Consider the following 27,828-nt stretch of genomic DNA (forward strand, 5'->3'; position numbering starts at 1 on the left):
ATGACTAAATTTGATGCACTGTTAGCTTGGCCAATATTAGCCCCATGTGATCCAAGCATGCATGAAAGAGTTGTTGTTGTTGTTTTTTTTTTATTATTATTTAGCAATGAATTGTATATAAAATGAAACTTGCCAATTGCCTTTTACACTTGGACATGTACCTTGGAATGATCCGCAACACTTTTGTGGCGAAAAGAACCTTGGACTATGAAAGCCTTGTAATTGTAGTTAAACATCAACATGGTTTCAACACTGAAAAAAAAAGCTAATTGAATTTGCTTACTGTGTACATCAGTTCCACGTGATTGAATTAAGTTGCATTAACACAATCTGTTTTTCCTACATGGAAGATGATCAAGTATTTTCAAATCCCCGAATAACACCAAATGCTGAGCTGAGGATTGAATCTAGGTCAATAGCATTCTGCAACAGCCCCATTACAGCTGTGCTTTTCTACCACACATGTTCTAACCACCTTAATTTAATTATGTAGTTATAGGTCATATCAGTGGCAGCGTGCTTGTCAGATTTGATAATGTAATTTGTTTACATTTACACTACACGAATTGATCGTGTTCACTTTGCATAATTCCATCCATCCATCCATCCATCCATTTTCCATACTATCTATCCTACACAGAGTTGTAGGGGAGACTGGGGCCTATCCTTGGGGCACAGGGTGAGGGACACCCTGGACAGGGTGCCAACCCATTCACACACCACTGACAATTTGGGGATGACAATCATCTTACAACATGTCTTCTGGGGGAGTAACCTGGTGAGGTACATGGAGAACATGCAAGCTCTGCACATACAGTGCAGAGGGGGGATTCGGACCCCTAACCTTGGAAGTGCGAGGCAACAGTGCTAACCTCGAAGCCACTGTACCCTCTAATTTTCATAATTCAATGTCAATTAGAAACTTGTTTAAATTAAGTTTAATATCCATCCATCCATTTTCTGTACCACTTATCCTACACAGGGTCATGGGGAGCCTGGAGTCTATCCCAGGGGACTCAGGGCACAAGGCAGAGGACACCCTGGACCCATCGCAGGGCATAATCACACACTCTCACGCACCCATTCACACACTACTGACAATTTCGAAATGCCAATCAGCCTACCATGCATGTCTTTGGACTGTGGGAGGAAACCGGAGTACCCGGAGGAAACCCCCGAAACACGGGGAGAACATGCAAACTCCGAGCACACAGAGCACAGTCAGAAATCGAATCCCCAACCCTGAAGGTGTGAGGCAAACATTTTACATAATTCAATCTAGCAACCAGAAATTAAGTTTAGTATAAGCAATGAAATCATGTTTTTGATAAGAAATGTAACATCTCCTGCCTCATGAACAATTAACTGTCTCCATTGATCCTCCTAGTGCAATATTTTTTCACTGTGAATAGACTCGTATGTGCAATTGTAAATTCACTTCTATTTATTCTATTATCTATATATACCCACACCTTCTGTACACTCCATTACCCCTTGCATAGCTGTACATAGCATCTGTACCATGTCTATTCTGCCTTAAGCTTATCATGTCTTCTTAATTTTATTTTATTCTATTCTATTTTATTTTTATTCTTCTTATTATGTGTCTTGCTGTCACTTTTGTTAAGCTTCACTTACCAAGTCAAATTCGTTGTGTGTCTGAGCACACTTCTCAATAAAGCTCATTCTGATTTTCATCTAAACTATACATAATATTTTCCCTCAAATCTGACAGTCCACAAATTCCTTTTTTTGAGTGAATTTACATATCCAGGTAAACATGTCCAGGGTCCTCGGTTTGATCCTGACCTCAGGTTAGTGTCTGTGCTGAATTACACATGTTCTTGTCCTGTCTGTGTTGGTTTCCTCAGGTTTCTCTGGTTTCCTCCCATGCTTCAAAAACATTCCATAACTAAGAAAGCCCAGCAGGGCCTCTACTTTCTGAGAAAGCTGAAAAAAAGCCCACCCCTCATCCTCACCACATTCTTGAGAGGAACCACTGAGAGCATCCTGAGCAGCTGCATCACTGCCTGGTTATGAAACTGCACCTTATCAGAACGCAAGTCCTGCAGCGGATACTGAGGACAGCAAAGAAGATCATTGGCGTTTCTCTTCCCTCCATCATAGACATTAACACCACACGCAGCATCTGCAAAGCCACCAGCATTGTGGATGACCCCACACACCCCTCACACAGACTCTTCACCCTCCTGACATCTGGAAAAAGGTACTGGAGCATTGGGGTCCTCACGGCCAGACTGTGTAACAGCTTCCTCCCCAAAGCCATCATACTCCTCAATACTCAAGACTGGACTGACACACACACACATACACACACACACTCACACTCACTCACACACTAGAACTGTATACAGGTCTGCGCTACACTGTCTCTTACTGTTCCCATTGTCCTGGTTTAGTACTTACTATACTGTCTTGTGTTGTTAGCACACGTCTGCACAGGCACTTTGTGTGGAATGTGTAGGTCTTATTTAGTTCTGTGTTGTTTTATTGAGCACCATGGTCCTGGAGGAATGTTGTTTCGTTTCACTGTGTACTCCACCAGCTGTATATGGCTGAAATGTCAATAAAAGCCACTTGACTTGCTATGTGGATTGGCTACGCATTCCTGCTTCAACACACCCCTGACCAGAATAAAGCACTTACTGAAGATCCATCTATCCACCTTCTATACCGCTTTATCCTTTTCAGGGTCACGGGGAAACCTGGAGTCTATCACAGGGAGCATGGGGCACAAGGCGGGGTACACCCTGGACAGCGTGCCAATCCATCGCAGGGCACAATCACATACACACTCACACACCCATTCATACACTACGGACACGTTGGACACGCCAATCAGCCTACCGTGCATGTCTTTGGACTGGGGGAGGAAACCGGAGTACCCGGAGGAAACCCCCGCAGCACGGGGAGAACATGCAAACTCCGCACACACAGGGTCACGGTGTAATCGAACCCACGACCCACCGTGCGCCCCAGTTACTGAAGATGAATGAATGAATAAACGAACGAGTATTTAGTCATCAGTGTAGCATAATTAATACTGGAATACTGTTAACAGTGTTAATAGCCTAAATACTGTATCCATTCTGTAATGTACCTATAGTTAGCCTTTATTTATTTATTTATTTTTTCAGTTAATATTTCTTCAATTTCAGTTCATAATTCTACCGTATTTGATTTATAATAACGCTCTTATTTATTTATTAATTTATTTACTTGGATGGATTGAGCTGTTGTTACTCAGACAGGCCAGGAGAACGGACTGCATTGTGGGCTGGTCTGTGTGTGAAGGTAAGGGGGAGGAGAGGAAGTGCGCTTTTGTGTGAATGGGACGCGACTGTGGTGGCGGTATCGCGCGTCCTGACACACACACACACACACGCACGCACGCACGCGGAACGGGAAGAATGCTTTTCTCTTCTATCTCAGCATTAATGACTTAACACACTGAAAATGAGGCTGTAGTATGTATACCCTAGGCTGAGGAGGCTCTGTTGGAAAGACAACACAGACACAGGGAACCTGACTCTGGACTGGAAGAGCACTGAGAGGTGAGCTCGCTTTGTCACTGTAGTGTGTTGAATGCAAAGAAACACTTTGTCCAGGTTTTTGTCTAGTGTCTTTACTGTTCTGTAGCTGAGTGCAGGTTAACTGCCTTAACTTCACCGGTTTGTGTCCTGTTCATGCTGTTTTCAGATCAGTTTACATGTGACATGTATAATAAACACAGATACAGAAGGTGTTCTAGACTACAACTGCTCAGTGTTATTAAAACATGATGTATTTATGATCACAAGATGTTTCCCAGGTCCACCTGGGAAAGACGATACAATGACACAAAAGTCTGACTTCCCTTAATCTTAGATTAGATTCAAGGATTTCCTCGATTTCTTGTCAGATGGATTATATTACATTGGACATACTGAGACCTGTTGTGATGATCAAAGAGAAAGGATCTAATAAGAGAGTTGAATATGAAATATGGCAGTAGCTCATAAAAAGCTGTTTGGTGAATGATCTGGTGCCAGGTTGCCAATCATACAGCGCTTGGCAAATCTTAAGGGAAAACCTGTGGTGCACCAGGAGACATGCGTGTTCATGTTTTCCTGTAATCACACATGGTAGGTGCTGATTACACCTCTGGTCTAGGTGTCCTGAACAGAGTTTTTAAAGACCTAACTCTATAAAAAAAAAAGAAAAAGAAAAAAAAAGCCTGTCGTTTCCCTTCACTGTTGCTGGATGTGGCGGTGAACTTCCCGTTTCCTGGGAAATACAAACAATGGGAGAATGGAGGACATGTGACATCCGGGCTGTGTCTAAAGCTGACAGACTGCAGACCAGATTTAGACTCGTGCCCTCGCATCTAATAAAGCTGATCTTTATGGAAAGTGTTAGAGAGGATTGAGATATTTAAAGCAGATGATGTGTAAGCAAAGGGAAGTACATGAAGAGAAAAGAGAAAGTTGCATGTCTGACAAGGATTGAGTTGTGAATTAACAAGTGATTGAAGTGCATTCATTACTTGAGGGCAGGCATACTGTTTCTTCCATTTCATGCAGGATTGTTATGAGGCCAGTATTGTGTTGGTTATGAAAAGAACACACACACACACGCACACCCCACATACAACACCCAAACAAACAGAACAAAAGCAGACAGGCATTGTTCTGATTTTTGGTCTGGGATGTTCAGTTGCCTTTAATGCGGTCAGCTGTTCCAATTCAATAAAGCTATTAACAAACACAAAAGATTGAAGTCCAGCCAATACACATGAGAGTCATCTGAGTTTCAGGCTACATTAATAGTCTCGCAGATAGAAGTCATGCTTTTAATGTAAAAAAACAAAAAAAACAATGAAAATAAATAAAAACCTAAAATTCTTTACTATATGTACTATTCAGCATGTAGCGGATAGGTTCAGAGTTATTCATTAAAGGATGCCGCTTCGTTTGCCATTTTCATTCTCATTGCACTTCAGGCATTTTCTTTCACACATTTAAGATTAGTGAACGTTGTCATCTGATACAGTTGTAAATCCAGTCCGGTTTGTGCTGACTGATATGACAGATGGACAAATTTACAGTGAGATCTCGTTGGACAGGTTTTGAAATACAGGCTCTTGCACAAAGGATCTTCTAATCATGCTTGTAAAGCGACAACTTATTATGGTACAATCAGGGTTTTAAAAGCTCACTACTCCAAAAAGTCAATCTCTCGGTACTGTAACAACAGGAGGCTTTCAGGTTTATAATGGAAATCAATTCAAAGCCCCTGTAGCCAATGGTGACAGCAGGAATGGCCTGAAGGGACATGGAAAAAAGTTAGTGTGACTGAGCCACGTTATGAGCTGTCAGTGTTCGTCAGTAGGTAGTGGTGGACGATGTGGGCCTACAACAGGAGTGTAAAACAAGACGAGTGGGTCGCAGTTATATTGAGCCCTCGAGTAATTCGAGAGGATAAAAGTAACCGTGCTGATGCATATCATTTGGGCTGTCGGCTTGTGCTTGCTTTGCATAGAAATGACCACCATGTGGTGTAAGGAGGGTCAACAAACAGTCTTTGACTCTTGAAAAAGATTCTGGCTGTTCAGTAGACTAAATTTTTTTTATTTTATTTTTTAAAGAGTTGTTATTTCTCTATCCCACGCTGTCTTTCTCTTCTCAGGTCCTTTGCGCTGTACTTCACGATATCCATAATATCTACATTTCCATCCATGCAGTAATCCAATTGTGGGCAAATTTATGCGCAACTTTTTTTTCTTTTTTTTTTTGTAGCTGTTTTATAGCTCCAGTGGTGCTTGAAAGTTTTTGAACCTTTTAGAGTCTACAAGAATATGACCTAAAACATCATTAGATTTTCGCACGAGTCCTAAAAGACACCGACAAAGAGATCCTGGTTAAACAAATGAGACAAAAATAATTATACTTGGCCATTTATTCACAAAGGAAATTGATCCAATATTAAATATCTGTGAGTGGTGAAAGTATGTGAACCTTTGCATTCAGTATCTGGTGTGACCCGCTTGTGCAGCAAGTTTCTAGTAACCGTTGATCTGTTGCAGTTATTGCTGAAAATCGAACTATGTTTTCGGTCATATTTATACAGAAATATAGAAATTTCTAAAGGGTACGTACAAACTTTCAAGCACCACTGTATGTAGCTGTTCCATGAAGTGTTGTTCTTATTCCCATGATAAAGAACAGGCTGTAGAAACATTTTTACATCATCCCTGCTGTATGACATGCATGGAAGTTGTTTTTGTGTTTCAATGTTTGTCTAATCTAATAATCAGACATTAACTTTCAGTAAAATACAGTTGCTATTTTCGTAGCCCATGTTTAGTAGACTGATTTACATTGCTTTCGTAGACACATGAAAATTTTTTTCTTAATACCCTTCCACATTTATGAGCCTCTTGAGTTGCATTAGTCACTCAAATGATTCACCTTGTGCACATGTGTGTGCCAGGGATTTGATGGCAGATGCTTCAAGTGCTCTCTGCTGCTGCAGGATCCCTCTGGGAGGCTCTACATCTCTTCACAGGGATGTTTCCGGAACAATAGATTGCATGTTTGTTAACAAATCCCCCCAGAAGATTATTTTTTACTTATTTATATTTCAGTGCATTGCCTTTTTTGGCCACTTGTGCTGTGCTGTGAGAATAAATGCAAGCGTGCAATGGAAAGCTGGAGTGGTTGCTTGTAATGCAGCTAAACAGACCAAACATTCACAATATGCTGCAATCTTTGTTGTCTTGTTACTTGTTGCTCTGTGATGTCTGTTTACGACGGATCCTTTTAAGTTTTCCGTTGTTGGTTTGTTTTTTCTCCTTGGTTTACGTTCTTGGAGATGCTTTGAAACAGGTTTCTCTGCCTTTTCTGAGAATCAAAGAATATATGCGATGTTTAGCTGCAATAGCCGCAAGCCTCATGGCCTTTCAGAGTGGTGGGTTAGTCCGCTCTTATAGAGCTTCAGGTGTTTGCTTTTCTGGCATCTTTTTACTTCATTTATTTATCCATATGAATCTCGGGCAGAAAGCCCAGAGAACAAAGCCCGCTGTTCTGTTTCATACAGCACACTGGAGCTTCCCTGCTGCTCAGCTAACGCTCTAGAAGGGAAAATTGAAGATGATTTGTTCAGTAATTACCTCATCCATCATGCACTCGCACACGCGCAGACGCACACACATACACACACATAAAACTAATGCCACTGAAGAGTCTGAATAATTATGAATGTTAATTTAATTCCATAGTGACTGGCATCAGAAGGATGGGTCATTGATGGTAGGTTAGATGTCTGTTACTACCCTGTGTGTTTTTGTGCATGTGTTTCCTCTCTAGAGAGGCATTAGCGTGAGTTTATAGAAACAGAAGGGCACCAGGGAGCAGTCATGACCTACAGTCTGGAAATGGCAGAAATCAATAGAGCAGCGTGGGTAAAGTGCAATGTCCCAGATGAATAGGCCTAGTTGAATGTGGGGGAGGAGAGGTAACCTGTAGTGAGTGAGAGTATGATAGAGGATCCCTCCTCGCTTTTCCTGTACTCCCTTGTCTCTGTCTGAGCCGGTGTGTGTCTGAATCAGGGGAAAAGAAGCTTGCTGAAGTGTCAGGCTCTCTGGCCAAGGTCTTCTGGCCACTTCAGACGGCTGTATAATCTCACCATTAGTCAGGCAAGACTGTGAAATGAGTCAAAAGCCAAACACTGAATGAAACACAGGCCTTTGGTTGGAAGAAGAGCTGGTATTTTGACCATTTGCAGATTTAGCTTGGTGTAAATTTGACAGAAATTGAACAGTGCCACTGTATATCATTGTTGCTGCCCGTTTGTACTCACTGTCAAACAGAAATGACAACTTGTCAAGTTTAAGTTTAAGTTGGGTTCAATTATAATCTTTTCTGACATTTAATAAATATATATATATATATATATATATATATATATATATATATATATATATATATATATATATATATATATATATTATGTCTTTGGCCATTGTCTGTAAAGAGTGTGTAAGAGCTGACCGTCTGACCATCACACTCATATGTGCATGTCGAACATCCAATTAAAAAAAAAACAAAAAAACATGGGAATTAAAAGGAAGTTGGTCCACTCTTTGCTGCTTTAACAGCCTCCAATGTCCTGGGAAGTCTTTCCACTAGATATTTGAACATGTGAAGATTTGCCCATTCAGCCACAAGAGCATTAGTGAGGTTGGGCACTGATGTCGGATGCACAGTCAGCGTTACAATTCATCCAACACAAAGGTGTTCAATGGGGTTGAGGTCAGAGCTCTGCGCAGGCCAGTCGAGTTCTTCTACTCCAACTTTGGCAAACCAGGTCGCTTTGTGCACAGGAGCATTGTCATTCGTGAATTTGGTTTGGGCCTCTTAGTTCCAGTGAAATGAAATCTTAATGCTACAGCATACAAAGACATCATAAATTATTGTGTGCTTCCAACTTCGTGGTAGCAGTTTGGGGAAGAACAACATATGGGTGTGATGGTCCGGTGTCCGTAAACTTTTGCATGGTTCGCTATGGCAAGCAGCTATCCAAAAACTTGATAAAATTGTGAAAAAGCCCACGTAACTAACAAGGTTTTAGACATCTTTATGTAGAGTGACTGTATTTGTTAAACTGGCTTCATTCACAAGGTCTTTGGGCAAGCATTCCCAGAATTCAGCAATAGAGATTTCTGAGATCAGGGTCAGGTCAGGGCCACGGTGTTGTATGGTTGTTCTGTGAAGAGCACGTGACAAGAATTTAAATCCAACTCTTTTAATTTGGTCTCCACTGTAAGTTTTATTTGCAGCTTTAACTAGAACAAGTACCTTGGAGTAAATCAGAAGGCCTTTCAGTTGACAAGAATAGTGTGTGTCCGTGTCTGCCAGCCTCATTGGCCCCAAATCGTAGTTAATGTATAACCAAAGTGAACTAGGTAACTATTTCAGCCCTTCATTAGAAGCTGATTACCCCATATAGATTTCAGCACAGTTGGAACCTTTTATTCATTTCAGAGAAAGAGTATTTCACAACACCGTATGACCTGTGCATTCTCTTCTGGTGAATGAAATTTCCAGTGGTGATGAGACAGGATTTCCTGCGGTGAGTCAGCCCTTCTTTTGTTGTATGAGGACTCCCTCTACACAACTGCAACATCACATTTTACTATCTGCAAATGTCACTGTGGACCTCATGATGACCGTAATATCGCAATAGCACATAGGGCTGGATGAAAACCAGCTCTATATGTATTGAGGTGTACTGTGTTCTTCTGCCATCTTTCACTGCCCTTAAAGCGAGCACTATGTTATGTTATAGCTTCATCTACTAATGAAAATGACCTGTGTCAGCACAATGGTGTCAGTCACACTAACAATATGACCTGAGCTTGAGCTGAAACCTGATGCTCTCAGAGTTTGTGTTGCCCAGACCACTACTCCCAAACTCTGAAAGTTGACGATAGCTGTCTTCTTCAGCTGACACTATAGACAGTGTGATTGAGTTGGGGATGCTGAGGTAATGAGTAGGTGTGGAGAAAGGTGATGACTATGAACTAATGGGAGCGATACGTTCATGTCAAATAGAACAAGGAAGTTCAGATGTAGGCTGAAGTAAATCCAAACTGATCTAGCCATATGGCACACATGCACAATTCCTAAACGTAAAAATAATGCTTAACTTAAAAACCCACTATGCTAATACAAGATGTTATAAACAAATAATTGTATTGTTGTGATATATAAAGATGAATAACACATACCAGAATGTATTAACCATATACAGATGAAAAGGGAAAATGTACCTATGTTTTCTAATTTATCTACGAACATCTGTGTATCCTCCAACATGACAGCAATCCAAAACATAAAAACAAGTGAAAAATAGTTATTAAGATTATATTAAACGGACTGGAGATAATTAGAAAGACCGTTTATAATAGTATACCATATTCAGAAAGGGAAATATATATATATATATATATATATATATATATATATATATATATATATATATATATATATATATATATATATTTTTTTTTAAACTGATATTTGATTTTCTGTTCTCCTGTTAATATCTTAATATATAGTATACTAAAGGAACATCTGTGAAACCTAATACACTAAATGTAATAGTATGAAAGCTTAACTGAATCCTTTTAGGATGACAATGAAGGTTCAACCTAATGTACAACTAAAGTAATAAAGCTGACAGTGTTGGTGGATGAACTGTGCCTAACTCAGGACAGATATGTTGCAACATGAAATGTCTTTGGCGTTATTCTTCCCATGAGCACATTTACTATAGAATTAAATGAAAAGCTTATTAAATATAAATGTTAGCGTTAATGGGAGGGTACCTTCTCTTGGCAGTCTATTGTGTTTAAATCCAATCCACTGAGAGTAATTTTAGTTAGGTAAAAATTACAAAAAAAATTGTAATCAGTTTGATGCCATACAGCACCGTAGCAGGTAAATAAGCATATTGTGTTGTAACAGAGATGTCACGTAGTATTGCTTGTTGTTTGTACAGCACTTCCTTATTTCCAAATAGCATTCCTTCTGCGTCAACAGGAAATAAGATAGGGAAACGCACGGGCAGTTCTCGTAGATAACAAATAAGGATATAAAAATTAAAGAACAGAATTATGTAAATATTCGAGATTGGTGATGGGAGGGATGTAAAAGTATGAGTCCATTAGGGTTGTGATGGTGGCCATGACAACCGGAGTGCCACCTGCGGTGGTGTCGCATCACACGCCACATTAATGTTTCTGATTGAATGGGCACAATGGCAAGTACAAAGTACAACGTTTTGTATACAAGTGTAATAGTAATAACAGTTGCAATGTTTAATTTGTATTTATAGCCTATCATATAGTGGGAGATTTTATGTTAATACGCAAATTATATAATCATAATAAAACCTTATATGGTTTTGTCTGTTAGTTTGGCGCGGGTTTATTTGAGCGCAGCAAAATCCAGTCAGGCGAATTCTGCTGTTTCACTTCGGGTTCTGACGCTGCGATGGGTCTTGTTTGAAACCAAATGTTACATCGACGATCTGGGAACATTTTGGATTGATGCCTGAAGAGAGAGGTGAACCAATAAATTTGGATGAAGCCATATATCGGCTTTGTGGGGAAAAAATAAGTGTTAAACAGGCAAACACTACAAATCTCAGGAGCCATCTCCAGGCATGTCACCCGACCACGTTTTTAAAAAAAATGATTTTAATTTTATGTAATATTTAGATTTTTAATATTTTATTTAGGTTACCGTCCAACTGGTATTTCTGTCAAAGTTTTATAGACTTGTGGTATACTTCACTTGTAAAAGAAATAAAGTATTCGTAAGAGAAACGCGTGACTGTGTTTCATCTCTTTATTATCCACTGGGTCAGTAACAATACCGTATCCCACAGCGCCATCAGGCTGTTTCTCATTGCAGCAACACGACACAACAAGGCTGTATTGAGTTGTTTCACTGACGGAAGTGCTAAAATAACTGCGCACGTTTTGTTACGAAACAGATGTCTGAGCCTCATTAAAAATTTTTATATTTAGGTTTTATTTTATTTAAGCCTATACAATTATATTATTATTATTATTATTATTATTATTATTATTATTATTATTATTATTATTATTATTATATTATATATTATATTATATAGTGATATAAATTTTACTCCTCCCCCCTCCCCACCCCAGATTATTCAGCTATTTGAAAAATCCAGCATATCCAACGTAACAATTATATTTTGCTGTCCCTCAACATCTCATATTGATTCAGTTAGTAAACTCCCTGTATGTGTCAAATAACCAAATACTATACATTTGAATGGAGAAATCATTTGTACAAAACTTTTTGGTGATGGAGTCAGACATTTGGTTTCTACTGTATGGAGGTTAAATTATAAGCATAACCTTTATGAAATGAATGAACAGGATGGTAGCAGCTGCATATGTCTGAGCATAACCAGGAATTCTAATGTGGTGTGTGTTGCCACCTACTCACCAAGTATCATTCCAAATTCTACATTGTCTGAGTGACTAAGTAGGTATTCAAATTCGGTATTTGAGGGAACACACTGTTCTTATGGTTCAATAACAGCATGCATACCGAACTGAACGGAAGTGAACATGAGTCATGGTAAAATACGACACCTCAAGTGTTATACCAGTTTAAGTGTTTGCAGGCACTTACATGTCCAGGTCGTCTCTTGGTCTTATAGTTACACCGTATTTCTTAATTAATATCTTTGTGTGTTTTTGTCAGTATTGTAATAATGCAAAAAGTTAATAAACTCTTAAGCATTCAAACTAATATCTATCAGCTATTGTATTCTCCATATACTGTAAAATAAATAAATAAAAAAAAAATAAATTAAATAATAAAAAAAAAGCCTTACACAAGTGTGTAGCCAAACACTAGAAATTGGTTTTGCAGGGAGGTACATTTTCCCCTCAGGTCATTTTGCCTCATGCAGAGAAGCTAAAGGAATCTATTCATGCTGGTCATCTATTGCATGTGATATTTAAACCCAACACCCCTTTTCTTCTCCTCTCTATTCTGTCTTTCTTTCGCTCTAAAGCTCAGCATCTGTGCTGTCCCTCAGAGACCTTATTAGTGGGGGCAGACAGAATGTATGCAAGTGACGTTAGGCAGTGGCATCGTTTACCTCCTCCTTCTGCTCCATGGCATCTGTGTTAGCACACACACACACACACACGCGCACACGCACACTGTTTACCACGGTTCAGAGACTGCTCTGTGGGGTGCTGTTCTGTAGCCCAGTGCCAGCAGTAAAACCCCAAATCTTAGTCCAAATGGACATCTCAATGGTTCAGTAGTGGCAAGGCCAGACATTCTGTCAGGAGTCACAAAGCAGGGGCTGACTGTGCTACTGAAACCTTTCTTCCTGTGTTTTTATCAGACTTTTATTTTTGCTTCCTTTGGTGAACCCATGGTTTATTTCAGTGACGGTGTTTGTGAAACTGGACTCCAATAAGAGTATGAAAGAAGCCCCAATAAAATGGGTCTAGGAGAGTGGAGACTACTGCTATTGGAGTGAACATGATCAATATTAACTCTCAACCCAATCCAACATGGTATTCAATGTGATAATTCTTATAGTCTTAGATAAACTGTAGTTTATTGAGTGATCAGCAGTTCAGATTGATCACACTAGCACTTTAGCTGGTGCTCATGCTTTCGCAAGACAGGGGTCAGTCATATTGGACTTGGGGCATATATCTAGGTGTAACGTGTGGGATATTGGTTATCAGACAGCTGCTTGCCCATCGGGCCCGTGTGAGCCATCTGGATGTAGTTCTGATTCTTTCTCACCTCTGTGAGATCTTCACACATGTAACATTGTGTGAACCTTTTAATGGAATGGCTTTTATTTGTGAAAGTGCAAGAAAGGGATCAACTGCAACTAGTGTGTGTGTGTGTGTGTGTGTGTGTGTGTGTGTGTGTGTGTGTGTGTGTGTGTGTGTGTGTGTGAAGAAATATATATATATAACAATTCTATAAATGAATGAATATAAGCAACATTTGTACCCATCATTCCCTGAAGCGTCCTGCCCTCTGCTGTCTTAGTCTCTGCTATAATAGTAGATTCTTAGTTGAACAATGCATTGTGGGTGTTCTCTAAAAGAACATGCAATTGAAAACCAGACAATAAGTGCTTAAGGGTTAGCAGAATCTAGCCTGGAGAGTAATCGCTTTTGCAGTGAAAAGATATGTCTGTACAACCCCTGATGTATAGAGTCTTCACAATGCAGAGGTCACACAGATGACACCAGACTACTGTGAGTCAGTGTGAGGTCATCATGAATTTCCCAGCTGAAGCAAGAATACTAGACAAAAATAGCGGCAAGAATTGCTGGCTTTAATGGTCTGTGTTTATTTTATGCAGTGGTTAGTGTTAGACATAGTACAAACATTGATAAGCCATAACACTAAAACTACCTGCCTAATATTGTGTAGGACCCCCTTGTGCTGCCAAAACAGTTCTGACCTGTCGCGGTATAGGCTCCACAAGACCTCTTAAGGTGTGCTGTGATATCTGGCACCAAGACCTTAACAGCAGATCCTGTAAGTTGCGAGGTGGGGTCTCCATGGATCAGACGTGTTTATTCAGTACATCTCACAGACGCTCGATCATATTGAGATCTGTGGAATTGAGAGGCCAAGTCAACACCTTGAACTCTTTGTCATGTTCCTCAAACCATTCCTGATCAATTTTCGCAGTGTGGCAGGGCGCAGCATCCTGCTGAAAGAGGCCACTGCTATTAGAGAATACTGTTGCTATGAAGTGGTGTACTTGGTCTGCAACAATATTTAGGTAGGTGGTACCCTAACCCTATGTCAATGTAACATCCCCGTGAATGCCAGGACCCAAGGTTTCCCAGTAGAACATTGCCCAGAGCATCACACTACCTCCACCAGCTTGCCTTCTTCACATAGTGCAACCTGGTGCCATCTCTTCCCCAGGTACATGGTGCACAGGCACCCAGCTGTCCACATGATGTAAAAGAAAACATGATCCATCAGACCAGGCCACCTTCTTCTACTGCTCCATAATCCAGTTCTCATGCTTAAGTCCTCATTGTAGGTGCTTTTGGTGGTGAACAGGGGTCAGCATGGGCACTCTGACCGGTCTGCAGCTACTCAGGCCCATACACATCAAGCTGCAATGCACTGTGTGTTCTGACACCTTTCTATCATAGCCAGCATTAACTTTTTCAGTCATTTGTCCTACAGTACGGGCTAGACAGGCTAGCCTTCACTCCCCACGTACATCAATTAGGCGCCCATGACCCTGTCACCAGTTCACTGGTTGTCCCTCCATGGACCACTTTTGGTAGGTAATAACCACTGCATACTGGGAACACCCAGCAAGACCTGCTGTTTTGGAGAATTTCTGACCCAGTCGTCTAACCATCATAATTTGGCCCTTGTCAAAGCCGCTCAGATTCTTAAATTTGCCCATTTTCCGAGAACTGACTGTTCACTTGCTATCTAATATATCCCACCCCGTGACATATAGTCAATCTTATTCACTTCATCTGCCAGTGGTTTAATGTTATGGCTGATCAGTGTATAGTAAACGCATGATGCCTGTAATATTTACTGTATAGGTATATGCATTATAGTTCTCTCAAACATATTTATTATAATAATTTTAGTCCTTTCAAACTAAATATTTGTTTTAAAATATGTTTTGAAGGCAAATCTTACCACTAGGAAGTTCAAATCAAATAAAAATATTGCCAAAAGATGTAAATGTATTAAATGCTCCACAAAAAATAATTGTATTTAATGTGACGGATGTAATTAAAATGTACAAAATACATACTCAAATAGTTTTGTCAGTTTCCATGCTCCATCCATTTGAATCATCTCCTATAATGCTTGATTCGAATAAAGAATTCAGAGCAAGGAATATCCTGACCTCTCACCTCTCAATAAAGGATCTCTCTTTGTGTATATAAGGCTGCCAGTAATTCTTTAGTTGACTGTATATGGCCATAACTAAACTTGTTATTCTTATTGTTTTAGGTTCTCAGATTCCAGAAAGGTATTTTAATTCCCTGTTAGTTAATGTTCAGTCAAATTCACAGATTTTTCACTGGTGTAATTTAATCTTAAAGCACAGGGTTCAGTTTTAGAAGAACAGTAGTGTATACTTCCAGCCTTGTGCCTTGCAGAGTCTGTGAGCTGGAGCTGTGGGTGTATTTGTTTTGGTCTGTGCTCGCTACTGTGTTGTCTGCGAGTACAAGCTGAACCTCAAAGATCAAACAGGCCTTTTCCTGCTCCTCCTCCTTCACACACTTTCCCTCACCCTGGAAAGCTGGAACGCTGAGACAGATATCTGCTCTATTGTTAACGCCTGAAAGAATGGAATCAAATATGTCTCTCGTGATAAGGACAAGCATTGGCAGTAGTCCACTTTGTCTGCTACTATGGTGTGTTTCAAACCTGTGCTAATTAACATACCTCAATTCAACATACCTCAATTCAATGTCTACACTTGGATACACAAGCTAGAATACAGGCTTTGAGTGTAGAAGAGTGCGGCATGTTTTTACACCTGCATTCATTACCCAATTTCACATGGTCCACTTACTATATGTATACTTATATCATATATTAATGAAAATGGACCATCGTAGGCCCACCAATATGTAGATATTACCTGGGAAATACACTGTTCTCAGCAGAGAACAATGGTAGTGATAGAGTGTATCTCTCTGGTACAGGTGTATCAGCCCTATCTGCCCTAGCTAATGGCCATGGTGGCTCAACGGTTAAGGCTCTGGGTTACTGATCAGAAGGTCGGGGTTCAAGCCCCAGCACTGCTAAGCTGCCGCTGTTAGGCCCTTGAGCAAAGCTCTGTATCATGTCTGACGCTGCACTCTGACCCCAGCTTCCTATCAAGCTGGGATATGCGGGGATCACTGTGCCGTAATGTATAAGTGGCAATTAAAGGCTTCTTCTTTTTCTAATGGCGACAGATGTATAAACCGTCCTGGGGTCCCAGAATGCCAGTCCCGATTAACAAGTGGGAAATAGGAGCTTCTTCCCAAAACCCTAACCTGCTTCAGGATAGATCTTGTTTTGATCCTCTGCCCATGTGTTTGAACACTGAATTTAATGAATGGTGTTGGTTTAGACACAGTGGCGTGTTGAAGCCTGCTGAAGCATATAACTTGCCTTTCTGTGCATTCCACTAAGTGCACAAAACACATTCCTTTATTCGACCTTGTTTATTGTGGTGGCTGTTTGCAGAGTAGATGTTCACTGTGTCAGCATGAGAAGCCAGAAAACAGACAGTGGAATGCGCTTAAGTACAGACCTGTGTACAATTACATTTACTCATTTGGTTGACGTTTTTACCCCAAACGACTTAGAGACAGGATACTGCTGAGCAAATGAGGATTATGGGCCTTGGTCCAGAACTCAACAGCGACAGCTTTGGAGGTGGTGGGATTTAAGCTAACAACGTTCTGATTATTAGACCAGAGCCACAAATGCCATAGATGTCATTAATAAATTAGCATTTCACTGAATGAAATGATCTGCGTGAAACCGTGTATTGAGATACATAAGATACAACATGCTTTTAAGTAACTTTTGTTGTGTTTATGTTTGTCTGTCAATTTAAAGCACTTCCATTCCAGTAGTGCCGTTGTGATATCAAAGTAGTACGAATTAAAATGCTGTTAATGAAATGACCGAAATGTTTTCATTCTTAATTTGCAAAGTTAGAAGTGAATGAAGTCTACCCTTATGAAACCCTTTTATATAAATGTTATACCCAGCTTGGGCTGTGTGATGGTGGTGGATGCTGGGTTATTATCCAATTTGGGGCAAATCAAATTAAAGCTGTTGCTGCAGTTCTTTTATATTGATTGGCCTGGTTTCATAAAGCAGTCTGAGCAGTGCTCTGATTTAGCCAGCATGGATGGTGAATATTATAGCGGATGCTTGATTGTTCTTCCCTTTCAGACACACTGTTTTTACTTCTACGACGATCTGTTCTTTTTATTTCACCCAAACATATGAATCAGGAGCTACACAGCAGAGCACATGCACATGTCTACTTTAGTTTCTTATCCCTAACATCATCTCGGTGTGTTCTGGGAGACCGATTTCTCACAAACAAACTGGGGGTGATGGGTTTCCAACTGCAGCACATGACAGATGTGAGATTGTGCATAATTTCATCTGAGGCGAGTATCAAGACTTTGAGCACACACATAGAGGAAAGATCTATAACAAATTTGTGAAATGTTTTATGAAATGCTAATCACCGTAAAGAATATTTATTTCAAATGCAAGTTTATCTTCCCATTAAGTTCCCAATTCCTTGATCTGATTTGAATTACTCAGTTCAATTCAATTTCAGTTTTATTTCTGTAGTCCTTTTTTACATACAGCTTTTTAGATCCCTAATGTGCAAGCCAGAGGAGACTATCAAACTCCCTGAGACAACATGCGCAAGAAACTTTGAGAGGAAAGGGGACCCTTGGCTACACCGGACAGTGGGATTATAAATCATTATTCTTCTACAACTGTATACTATAAAGTCAAATAATACCGTACAATGTCTGTACAATGTATATTTTTATTTTATGACTTCTACATTATCGAGTCAGTACAAAAAAATATTTAAAATTCCCAAACATTAGTTTTCTAGCACAGAATTAAATGTTACAGGAAAATTTTGTGTGTCATTAAAGAAAGCAGCATATTACGTAAGAGACACTTTTCAGATTAAAAAAACATAATGAAGATTGCTGGGTTTCGCTGCAAAAATAAGAAGCACGTGCGACAGTCAAAGTCTCCAGAAGAACCGTGGCTGGTTCTGCAAATGCTCAGTAAAACTTACAGCTCATTTCCTTATAGGCTACTATTTTTATTTTTTTGTCACACCAAATATTGAGTTTCCTTCATTTACTACTGTTTACTGCTCTTTACAGTATTTTTTATTAAAATGTAGAAACATTTAATTTCATTATTTTAAAGCATCTTTGCTCTACAGCATTTCTACGCATGGGCTTAAAACTTTTGCATAGTACTGCATAACGTCAAATCATACTGTGTAGTGTATATAGAAATTCTAATCAGACTGTGTAGTGTATTGAAAGGTTGTCCAGTATGAGTCTTTTGTAAATAGGAGTCCTCGAAAAAAAAAAAAAATGTATATGTATATGTATATATATATATATATATATATATATATATATATATATATATATATATATATATATATATATATATATAATAATAATGAGTTTCCATATAGGACTATCCACATATTCAAATATGCTGTCCCGTTGTCCCGTTCCTTGTACAATATTTTCCGAAGTCAAAGTGTAGACAGGACCATGTTGTGCTAGTGCCACCCTCGTGTTACGGATAGACGAAATAAAGGTTATTTTTAAAAGGATTTCCTTTGGAATATACCGGGTGGAGTTGTCTGATGCCTGCAGGAAATGACACTCTGTGGAAGCTCAGGAACCAATATAAAGTATCATCAAAACGTAAAGTATCTCCTAAGTAGGCCCATTTGCTCAGCACTAAAACTTCTAATAACACCACTGCATAGAAACATAAGGAGCCATTTTTACATATGGAGTGAGATCAACATGTTTTTAAAAGGCCTGGATAAACTGCAGCTATTAGACTCATCAGTTTACACCATTATCTGCTAATCGGTGTAAGCACAAAAACAGCTACGTACATCTTTACTTAATGTCTGGCCATAGTGCAGTGTTTGAGTGATAGGCTTTGGAAAGACATGAAAATAACAGAGTAAGAAACCACAATGCCTGTTTATGTGGACAAAGCGGAAAGACTGGGGCAGTCATTGTGTCTGCTTGTGTGTGTGTGTGTGTTTGTGTGTATATACTTTGAGTCCGTATGTGTATGTTTTTGTGTGCGTGTGTGTCTGTGTTTGTAAAGTGGGCAGAACGGGTAAGCTCTGGGGCCTGCCCTTCAGCTCTCTGCTCCAAAGGGGGAAAGTCTTGGATTTGAGCTTGTGTATGCAGCATTGAGCCCAGCTACTAGTATCTAGACCCAACCCAAACCTTTTTTTGGGTTACAGTTAGGTTGGAAGAATTCCTGCAGGAGTATAGCTTCTTAGTGTTTCCTCCAGAAAACCATGTCTCTGGGCTTCTTGTGTGGCATGGAAGACATGCTGGCTTCTGGGAGTCAGTTAGTATGGACTGTTGCTGAGCAGATGCTGAGGAGATGCTACAGTGATGGACTGGTGCCATGTAGGAGGTTGATCCAATCATGGTGGCATATCGGAGATGTTTATCAGGTATGACCGTAACGAGCTACGCTTTCAACAGCAGCTTCAGAATCATGATAGTCAAAATTTGTGATTTAGACAGCTCTGCATACCTCATAGATTATTCATCATCTTTAAAATACTGGATTTCAGCTTGATTTCCAAAGTATGATTCCCTTTGCAGAATGGCTTGTGGCAGGTCTGGAATTCTAGTGAACTATGTGTGTTGTGATATTGAGTGTAAGTATTTCACAGGGAAATTTTGAGCTGAACTGCATCGTCATCATTTACAGCATCATCAGCATTGCATCGGCTGTAAGTTAATGTACTTCATTTCAGTGTGCGTGCAGGGAGTGGGGGTGGGGGGTGGGGGGCGGTCAGTGTTACTGGTGTATTAGTGGTGATCGAGGATGCTCTAGATCTGTCCGTCATGGTCCCCAGAGCTTCTGTGGAGAGAAAAGTAATTTCCATGATATCCATGTCAGTTTCAATGATTTGAATGATGCCACTCACTAATTTGCATTTCCCAAAGAAGGGTTTTTTTTTTTTTTTTTTTTTTTTTTTTAAACAAAATGTCATTTTTAGAACATTATGTCTAAAGGAAGTTAGGGCAGTTTTGTGAATCGCACAGATAATGTGAGGAGTCTGATAATTTCCCTGTTTTTTCTTTAGTCTTTGGTTTGCTGGATGAATCAAAATTTGGCCATAAGGTCTGGACAACTGTATAGTCAATAGTGCAGATGAATATTTAAACTCATGTCAGGGAGAATTAATAAGTCAGTTTTTAGATCAGTTTGTTAAAATGACTAAATAATACTTCTCTTGTCGTGAATAGTTATTTCAAAACCTACATTTTCTCTATTTCTCTGTGAACACATTTTACTGCACAGTAATCCAGTGTCTTCTCGTCTTCACAGTTTTCACTTTGCGTTGGATGTTCTTATGTCCAGACAATTGCCTCTCCAGATGTTGCGTTTGGCATCAGACCTTTATAGTAGTTTTTGGAGCTGGTAGATCTGAGTCACTGCCAGTCAGTTTTATTTGTTCCGTGATGACTCCAGTGGTGGCTATTTGTGTGTTTAGTGTAGAGCTGGAGAAGTAGCTGGCCTTTTTGTTCCTATTATCAGGAGAGATTTAAGAATTTTCAGGTCACTGACACTGCATTGTTGCCTTACTAAAGAAAAGGAGTAAAGTATGGCTGAGCTAGTTAGGCCTTTTTCCAGAAGGAAGCTAAACTTTTTGCTTTTTGGGGTGAGGATACTTGTGAGGAGGCTTTGTTTGAAGTCTCTATCCCTGAGACTGGGCCTCAGGGTATACTGACCCCTGTGTCATAATCGGTGCACATCACATGACCCCTTCCTGTTTCTACCATGGGACATCCCCCCCCCCCCCCCCCCTCCAACACATACACACTAAAAACAATGGATTGCTGTAGAACTGTATACAATTAACAATTAAGAGAATATTCTACGTGTATCTGGGTTTGCGACTGAACAACAAGTGGATATAGCTTTCTCCTTGTGATATGGTGATCCCTGGTGATGCAAAAACCACTCTGAACCAGGCAGAGCCACTGCCTCATAGACAGATAGACAAAAGCACAATGAAGCTGCTGTGCTGAGTGAATACATACAGATTCATAGTGGCCAAACAGGCATTTATCCGTGAAGGATAAGTGTGAGTGGTGGATCACTCACAATAGAGTGGGGGTAGTGTGTGTTGGGCCACACTGAGCTTACATAATACGAATACTGCTAGGACTACAAAAAAAAAATTGTCTTTCAGTCAAGGTAAAATTTCTCCATCTACACTGATGCATTATCTTCATTTAATGACGTTGTTGAATGCTATAATTTCTTGTCATGATTATTAAAATGACCAAATGTCATACAAGTGCCAAGTTTTTTTGTGGAGCAACTCGTTAGTAGCTAAAAGTCCCTGAAATTCCAAAAAAGCAATGTAGCATTAAATTTTTATTAGTTAGAAAAGACAGATTAGAAGTAAAATGACAGTAGCAGAACCAGCTGTGGTTTCAGATAGAGCTCTACTTCATATGATGAAGTTGCTTAAAGACACCACTACTGTTGACTTGTACATGTGCAGTGTATGTATATGTTAGTGTGTGTGTGTGCATGTATGTATGTGTGTATGTATATCTATCTATCTATCTATCTATATATATATATATATATATATATATATATATATATATATATATATATATATATATATATATATATATATATATATACACACACACACACACACACACACACACACACACACACACACACACACACACACACATGAGAATGAGGCTGAAAAGATAACATTTTATGACGCTTTGTTGTGGGCTGTGACTGGAAAATAATTTTTTGTTGTGGTGGGGCGGCATCACACCACCCTGTTGTTGATTGATTATTTTCCTATAATAGCATGCCTGGTCATGTTTTTATTTCTTATTCCATGATCAGAAACATCATAATAAGATAGACCAAATCTGTCCTTGTAAAGTTGTGTGTTTTATAAGCATGCTATTGTGTTTTGAGTGTGTTGTATGATTCAGTGTGATTTTCCCATGACAATGCAGCTTTGATAAAGTTGTTCAATTCAGGATTGTATAAAGTCCCTTAAGGGGTTACTATAGTGAGTAATTCCTGCTTGGACAATGGAGCTTATGTAATTATCAGCACAATAATTCTTTTGATTAAGATGGATTAAGCACAATAATGGTCATGTTTATAAGAACTGAGCATACCGTAATACAAAAGCAATATAATATGAAATTAGTTTCATATGTTGGCAGCATATTAAAACATTTGCACTAATAGCAAAGCAGCCATCATCACTAAGCTCTAAGATACCTTTGCACTAAATCAGTTTCTTTGACAGTGTGGGTTAACGTTCGTTAAAGTTGGCCTCTCTTAACTGGATGTGCATCTTGGCAGTGCCTGTTAATTAACAGAACGCACAAAGTTTCTATATATTGATCCACTGAGCTCAGGAAATTTTTATTCATTTCTTGAACAAAGTTCACGAAAGACATTGCAACCAGCTTGTTAGTACTGATTACCCAATTTGCTAAAAAGCCATATGAAGGAGACATTCAGACAAACAAACAATCTGGGTCTGTCAAACAGATTGGCTAACGTCTTCAAGTCTTTGACTGCAAAACGTCTCCAGGATTTGTGTAAGAGAAAAATCATCACAAGTGGACAATTCAGACATTTCAGTGGTATTCTTTTAAAGAGGAAAATGAGTTCTTGCAAAGTCAAGTTTACACCAACGTAATTTATTCCAGCCCTTGTTGCGGCTGTACGTTGTTCTGGGTGTGTGTATTGTGGGTGTGGGTGTGTATGGGTAGGTGTACAGATTTTCCATCAGGGGGGAGTAAGTTTCTTGGTACTCAATGATCTGGTGCAATATCGTGTTTGCTGTAGCCTTAATTTCTAGGCAGTTGTAAGGCTTGGTCTTATGTTATGTTATGTAATGTTATGTTATGTTATGTTATGTTATTTTATGTTGTGTTATTCACAGAGCTGGATTTTATAAAGCAGACTTATTCATTTAATAGGACTGCATATCTGTGTATATATGAATAACGCTACTGTAACATTTTCAGCAATGGTTTTTATAATGGGGTCTCCATTCACTTGCATTTTTTTAATTGGCACATTATAAAAATTAAATGAAATTGCCAAAATAATGACTAAAGATATCATGGAAAAATACATTTGCTTAAGGTGGGAAAAGTTGTATCACTGAAAAGGTGGTGTGATAAATGGGTGGAAATAGTATTTGAATAAACCTCATGGCAAGTGTGCTGTACCATTCTAATACCTGTGTATTTGGCTGGAGCTCATTTTAACGATGTAACCGTGTCGTTCCTTTTCAAATTTACATTTACAGTGCTGTAAAAAACGTATTTGCTGATTTCTTCTGTTTTTGTGTACGTCTCATACGAAATATAGTTTTAGATTTTCAAACAAAATACAGCATAAAAGAAAGGCAACCTGAGTAAACACAATACAGTTCTTCTTCTTTTTTTATTTATTGAGGCAACAAAAGTTATCACCAATGTGAAAAACTGATTGCCCCCATAAACGTAAAATCTACTCGTGCCAGCAATAACTGCAACCAAACCTTTCCATCTTTCACAGTGCTGTGGGGGAATTCTGGCCCACTCTTCTTTGCAGAACTGTTTTAGTTCAGCCACATTGGGGCGTTTTTGAGCATGAACTGTCTGTTTAAGGTCCTGCCACACGATTGGTTCAAGGCAGGACTTTGACTAGGCCACTCCACAACTTTTAGTTTTATTTTTTATTATTATTATTTATTTATTTATTTTTTTGAAAGATTCAGAGGTGGACTTACTCCTATGCTTTGGATCATTGTCTTGCAGCATGATCCAGTTGTGCTTCAGTTTCAACTCACGAACTGAAGACCAGACATTCTTCCTTTAGGATTTTCTGGTAGAGAGCAGAATCCATGTTTCCCTCAATTATAGCAAGTTGCCCAGGTCCTGAAGCAGCAAAGCATCCCCACACATCACACTTCCACCACCATGCTTGACTGCTTATATATGCTTGCACCATGCTTATATAATAAATAAATAAATAAATATATATATTTATATATTTAAGTAAAGCATATTCCCAATGGTATTTCAAAAAATTTTAGTACAGATGAGTGACTAGGAACAGGAAATTGTTCAACCATGACTCCCTATTTCACAGCTGTATAAATATGAGGTAACACATAGGCCAAATTCCCTTAGTCATTCATAACCATGGGTAAGAGCAAGGAATATAGCTGTGATGTGTGTCAAAAGTGTCTATAAGAAAATAGCACAGGTATTGAAAATGCCCATGTCCACCATCAGGGCAATAATTAAGAAGTTCCAGTCGACTGGAAATGTTATGAATCAACCTGGAATTGGACGCGTGTCTGTATCGTCTCAACGCACTGTGAAGAGGACGGTTCGAGTGGAGAAAAAATCTCCAAGGATCACAGCTGGAGAACTGCAGAAGTTAGTTGTGTCTTGGGGTCAGAAAGTCTCCAAAACTACAATCCAAAGTCACCGACATCACCACAAGTTGTTTGGAAGGGTTCCAAGAAAAAGGCCTCTACTCTCATCCAAAAACAAACTCGAGCGTCTTCAGTGTGCAGACACTACTGGAACTTCAAATGGGATCGGGGTCTATGGTCAGATGAAACCAGAATAGAGCTTTTTGGTAATAAACACCAGAGGTGGTTTTGGTACACAGAGAGGTAGTCATATGGAAAAGTACCTCATTCCCACGGTTAAATATGGAGGTGGATCTTTAATGTTTTGGGGCTGTTTTTCTGCCAGAGGACCTGGACATTTTATTAGGATACATGACATCATGGACTCCATCAAATATCAAAATGGCTTACTGACCACAAAATCAAGGTGGCTTACTGACCTGAACCCCATAGAAAACCTGTGGGGTGAACTGAAGAGGAGAGTCCACCAGCGTGGACCTTGAAATGTGAAGGATCTGGAGAGATTCTGTACGGAGTAATGGTCTCAGATCCCTCACCATGTATTCTCCAACCTCATCAGGCGTTATAGGAGAAGACTCAGCTGTTATCTTGGCAAAGGGAGGTAGCACAAAGTATTGACTAAAAGGGTGCCAATAATTGTTGCACACATATATTTAACAAACATTTTTTTTTGGATAAACCTGTGTTTTGTTAGCAATTGTTTGATTTCATGAGAGATCCATATATATTTTACTTTTTGAACAAAAGATCAAAAGGTTAAATAATTGTTCATATTTACCAAGGGTGCCAATATTAGTGGAGGACACTGTATATATATATATACATACAATGTGTGTGTGTGTGTGTGTGTGTGTGTGTGTTACACACATAGTACTGTGTTTATTATTTGACTTTTGTACTTATTCTTCTCGTATACTGTCACAATATTTGTCCCTTATGCCTTATATGTTCTTTCATGGTCTTGGCTGCATTTTGTCGCACTCTTCTTGTGCACATGGGATAGCAGTACAAATTGACTTGGCTTGATCTCCTCTATTATGTATCCTGGAGTATTAATAACCATTTTATATAAAAAAAAACATTCAGTCAAAAGTAAGGTCACACCAGTGGAGCCTCAGTCTAATATAGCCACACACTAGATGTTCTGAAAGACAACATTCGGACAAGGTTGCCTTCACAACATCCTGAAATTATTAGAATAGTTTGAAATTAGAAATCTAGTTTGTGCCTATTTTATGGCTTTCTGTTCCATCTCAGATTTGTGCTCAAAGACCACATACAGAGATAAACTTGTATTAAATGCCATCAACATTAAATGCCATCATACCTTTCTATTGGTCAAAACATTGTCTGTTCTTTTTATTTTTTTAGATGTCGGAAGGTCGGCAGTGTCAGGTGCTTCTGCTGGATGACAGACAGCTGGAACTGCTGGTCCAGGTGAGGCTTTAAAACCTGTTTCCGAGGTTTTACAAGTGTACATTGTGTATGAGTGTTTGTGCTATACCAGTGGTTCCCAAACTTTTCCAGGGCAAGGCCCCCCATAGGGCATTAACATTTGACCGAGGGCCCCCCTTTTCCAAGATGTCTTTAAAACACATTAAAAATTCAGACTTCTGAATATACCCCCCCCCCCCCCCTTTTTATAATTACATCTTGCATAATTACATTAGATTAGATTTGGAATTGATTGTGTGTGTGTGTGTGTGTGTGTGTGTGTGTGTGTGTGTGTGTGTGTGGTTGTCTGAGAGTGAGAAAGAGAAAATCATGTATTTATTTATTTTTCATACAAAATTGTTGAGGCCCCCGGGCGCCCCCTGGTGGACCCCAAGGGGGCCGCAGCCCCCACTTTGAAAACCACTGTGCAATACTACTAAGACTTTCAAAAGCACACTGTTAAAAGTTTTTCAAAAAAAATAAATTAAAAACGATCATGGGACTGTTGGGGGTGGGGGGGCGGGCGGTGTAGTGGAAACTCGGTTTGTTCATCACAAAATATTATTAGCAGCAGCCTGTTTTTCCTTTTTTTTTCTCAGCCGAAACTGCTGTCTAGTGATCTCTTGGACATGGTTTCGTCCCATTTCAGCCTGAAAGAGAAGGAGTATTTTGGAATTTCTTACACTGACACGAAGTAAGTGTGCTCACTGCATGAAATAGTTATTATGTGAATATGTTACGTGGCAGGTTAATACTAACATATTTTGGTTTAAAACTCAAAGTAACTTGAGTTCATCAATCTATCTGTCTGTAAATGTCTTCTGTGACTGTAATTGTGATATAATATTATGAACACAGGAAGAACAACAGCAGGACAGATTATACCAGGCATAAAAGATTAATGATTAACCAGCCTAAATGAGTGAGAATGTCCATGCAGTCAATTAGAGCTCAGCAAAGCTGTATGCATGCAAGTTGTAATGATCTACTGCAATGCTTTGTGTGTGATGTATAATGAATAAATCATTTTTTTTATTAGTGGTCAAACTAGCTGGCTGCAGCTGAATCGGAGAGTACTGGAGCACAACTTTTCCAAAAAGACTGGACCACTCGAGCTCAAATTCCAAGTGAGGTGAGTGTAGACATTTAAACATCTCTCACAGACATGTGCAGTAGGACAAGACACGTCTACTAGAGGGCGCTATTGTGCAACAAACAGAAAAAGTGTTTCCAAATTCATATACAATAATGTATACTTTGTTTATTTAAAAAAACAAACAAACAAACAAGCAGTTATAGGAGTAATATATTTTACTGATGTAATATTCATGCTATAGGAGAATTTAATCAAACTGGAAGTGTGGATATGTATCTGACCAAACATCCACAAATTAAACTGCCATGTGTTCTCTGACAGGTTTTACGTTGAGAGTATCACATTTTTGAAACATACAACCACAGTGGAGCTGTTTTACTGGAATGCAAAGTCTTCTGTCTACAATGTGAGTGCATCATGCTTCATAA

At 39.2% G+C, this 27,828-nt stretch overlaps 1 protein-coding gene across 5 annotated transcripts in view; it reads left to right on the forward strand.

Moving 5' to 3' along the window:
• Positions 1–3,351: 3,351 nt before the first annotated feature.
• Positions 3,352–27,828, forward strand: part of frmd4ba (FERM domain containing 4Ba) — a 52,028-nt gene continuing 27,551 nt past the window's right edge. For all 5 annotated transcript variants that reach the window (XM_053683573.1, XM_053683576.1, XM_053683575.1 and 2 more), the window contains exons 1-5: positions 3,352–3,575; positions 26,242–26,307; positions 26,904–26,998; positions 27,344–27,436; positions 27,722–27,806. In XM_053683573.1, the coding sequence (XP_053539548.1) occupies positions 26,242–26,307; positions 26,904–26,998; positions 27,344–27,436; positions 27,722–27,806 (339 nt within the window). In that variant the 5' untranslated portion in view covers positions 3,352–3,575. The remainder of the gene's footprint in view (positions 3,576–26,241; positions 26,308–26,903; positions 26,999–27,343; positions 27,437–27,721; positions 27,807–27,828) is intronic.

This window comes from Ictalurus punctatus, chromosome 11 (assembly GCF_001660625.3).
Source record: "Ictalurus punctatus breed USDA103 chromosome 11, Coco_2.0, whole genome shotgun sequence".
In the NCBI taxonomy this organism is placed as follows: Eukaryota; Metazoa; Chordata; class Actinopteri; order Siluriformes; family Ictaluridae; genus Ictalurus; species Ictalurus punctatus.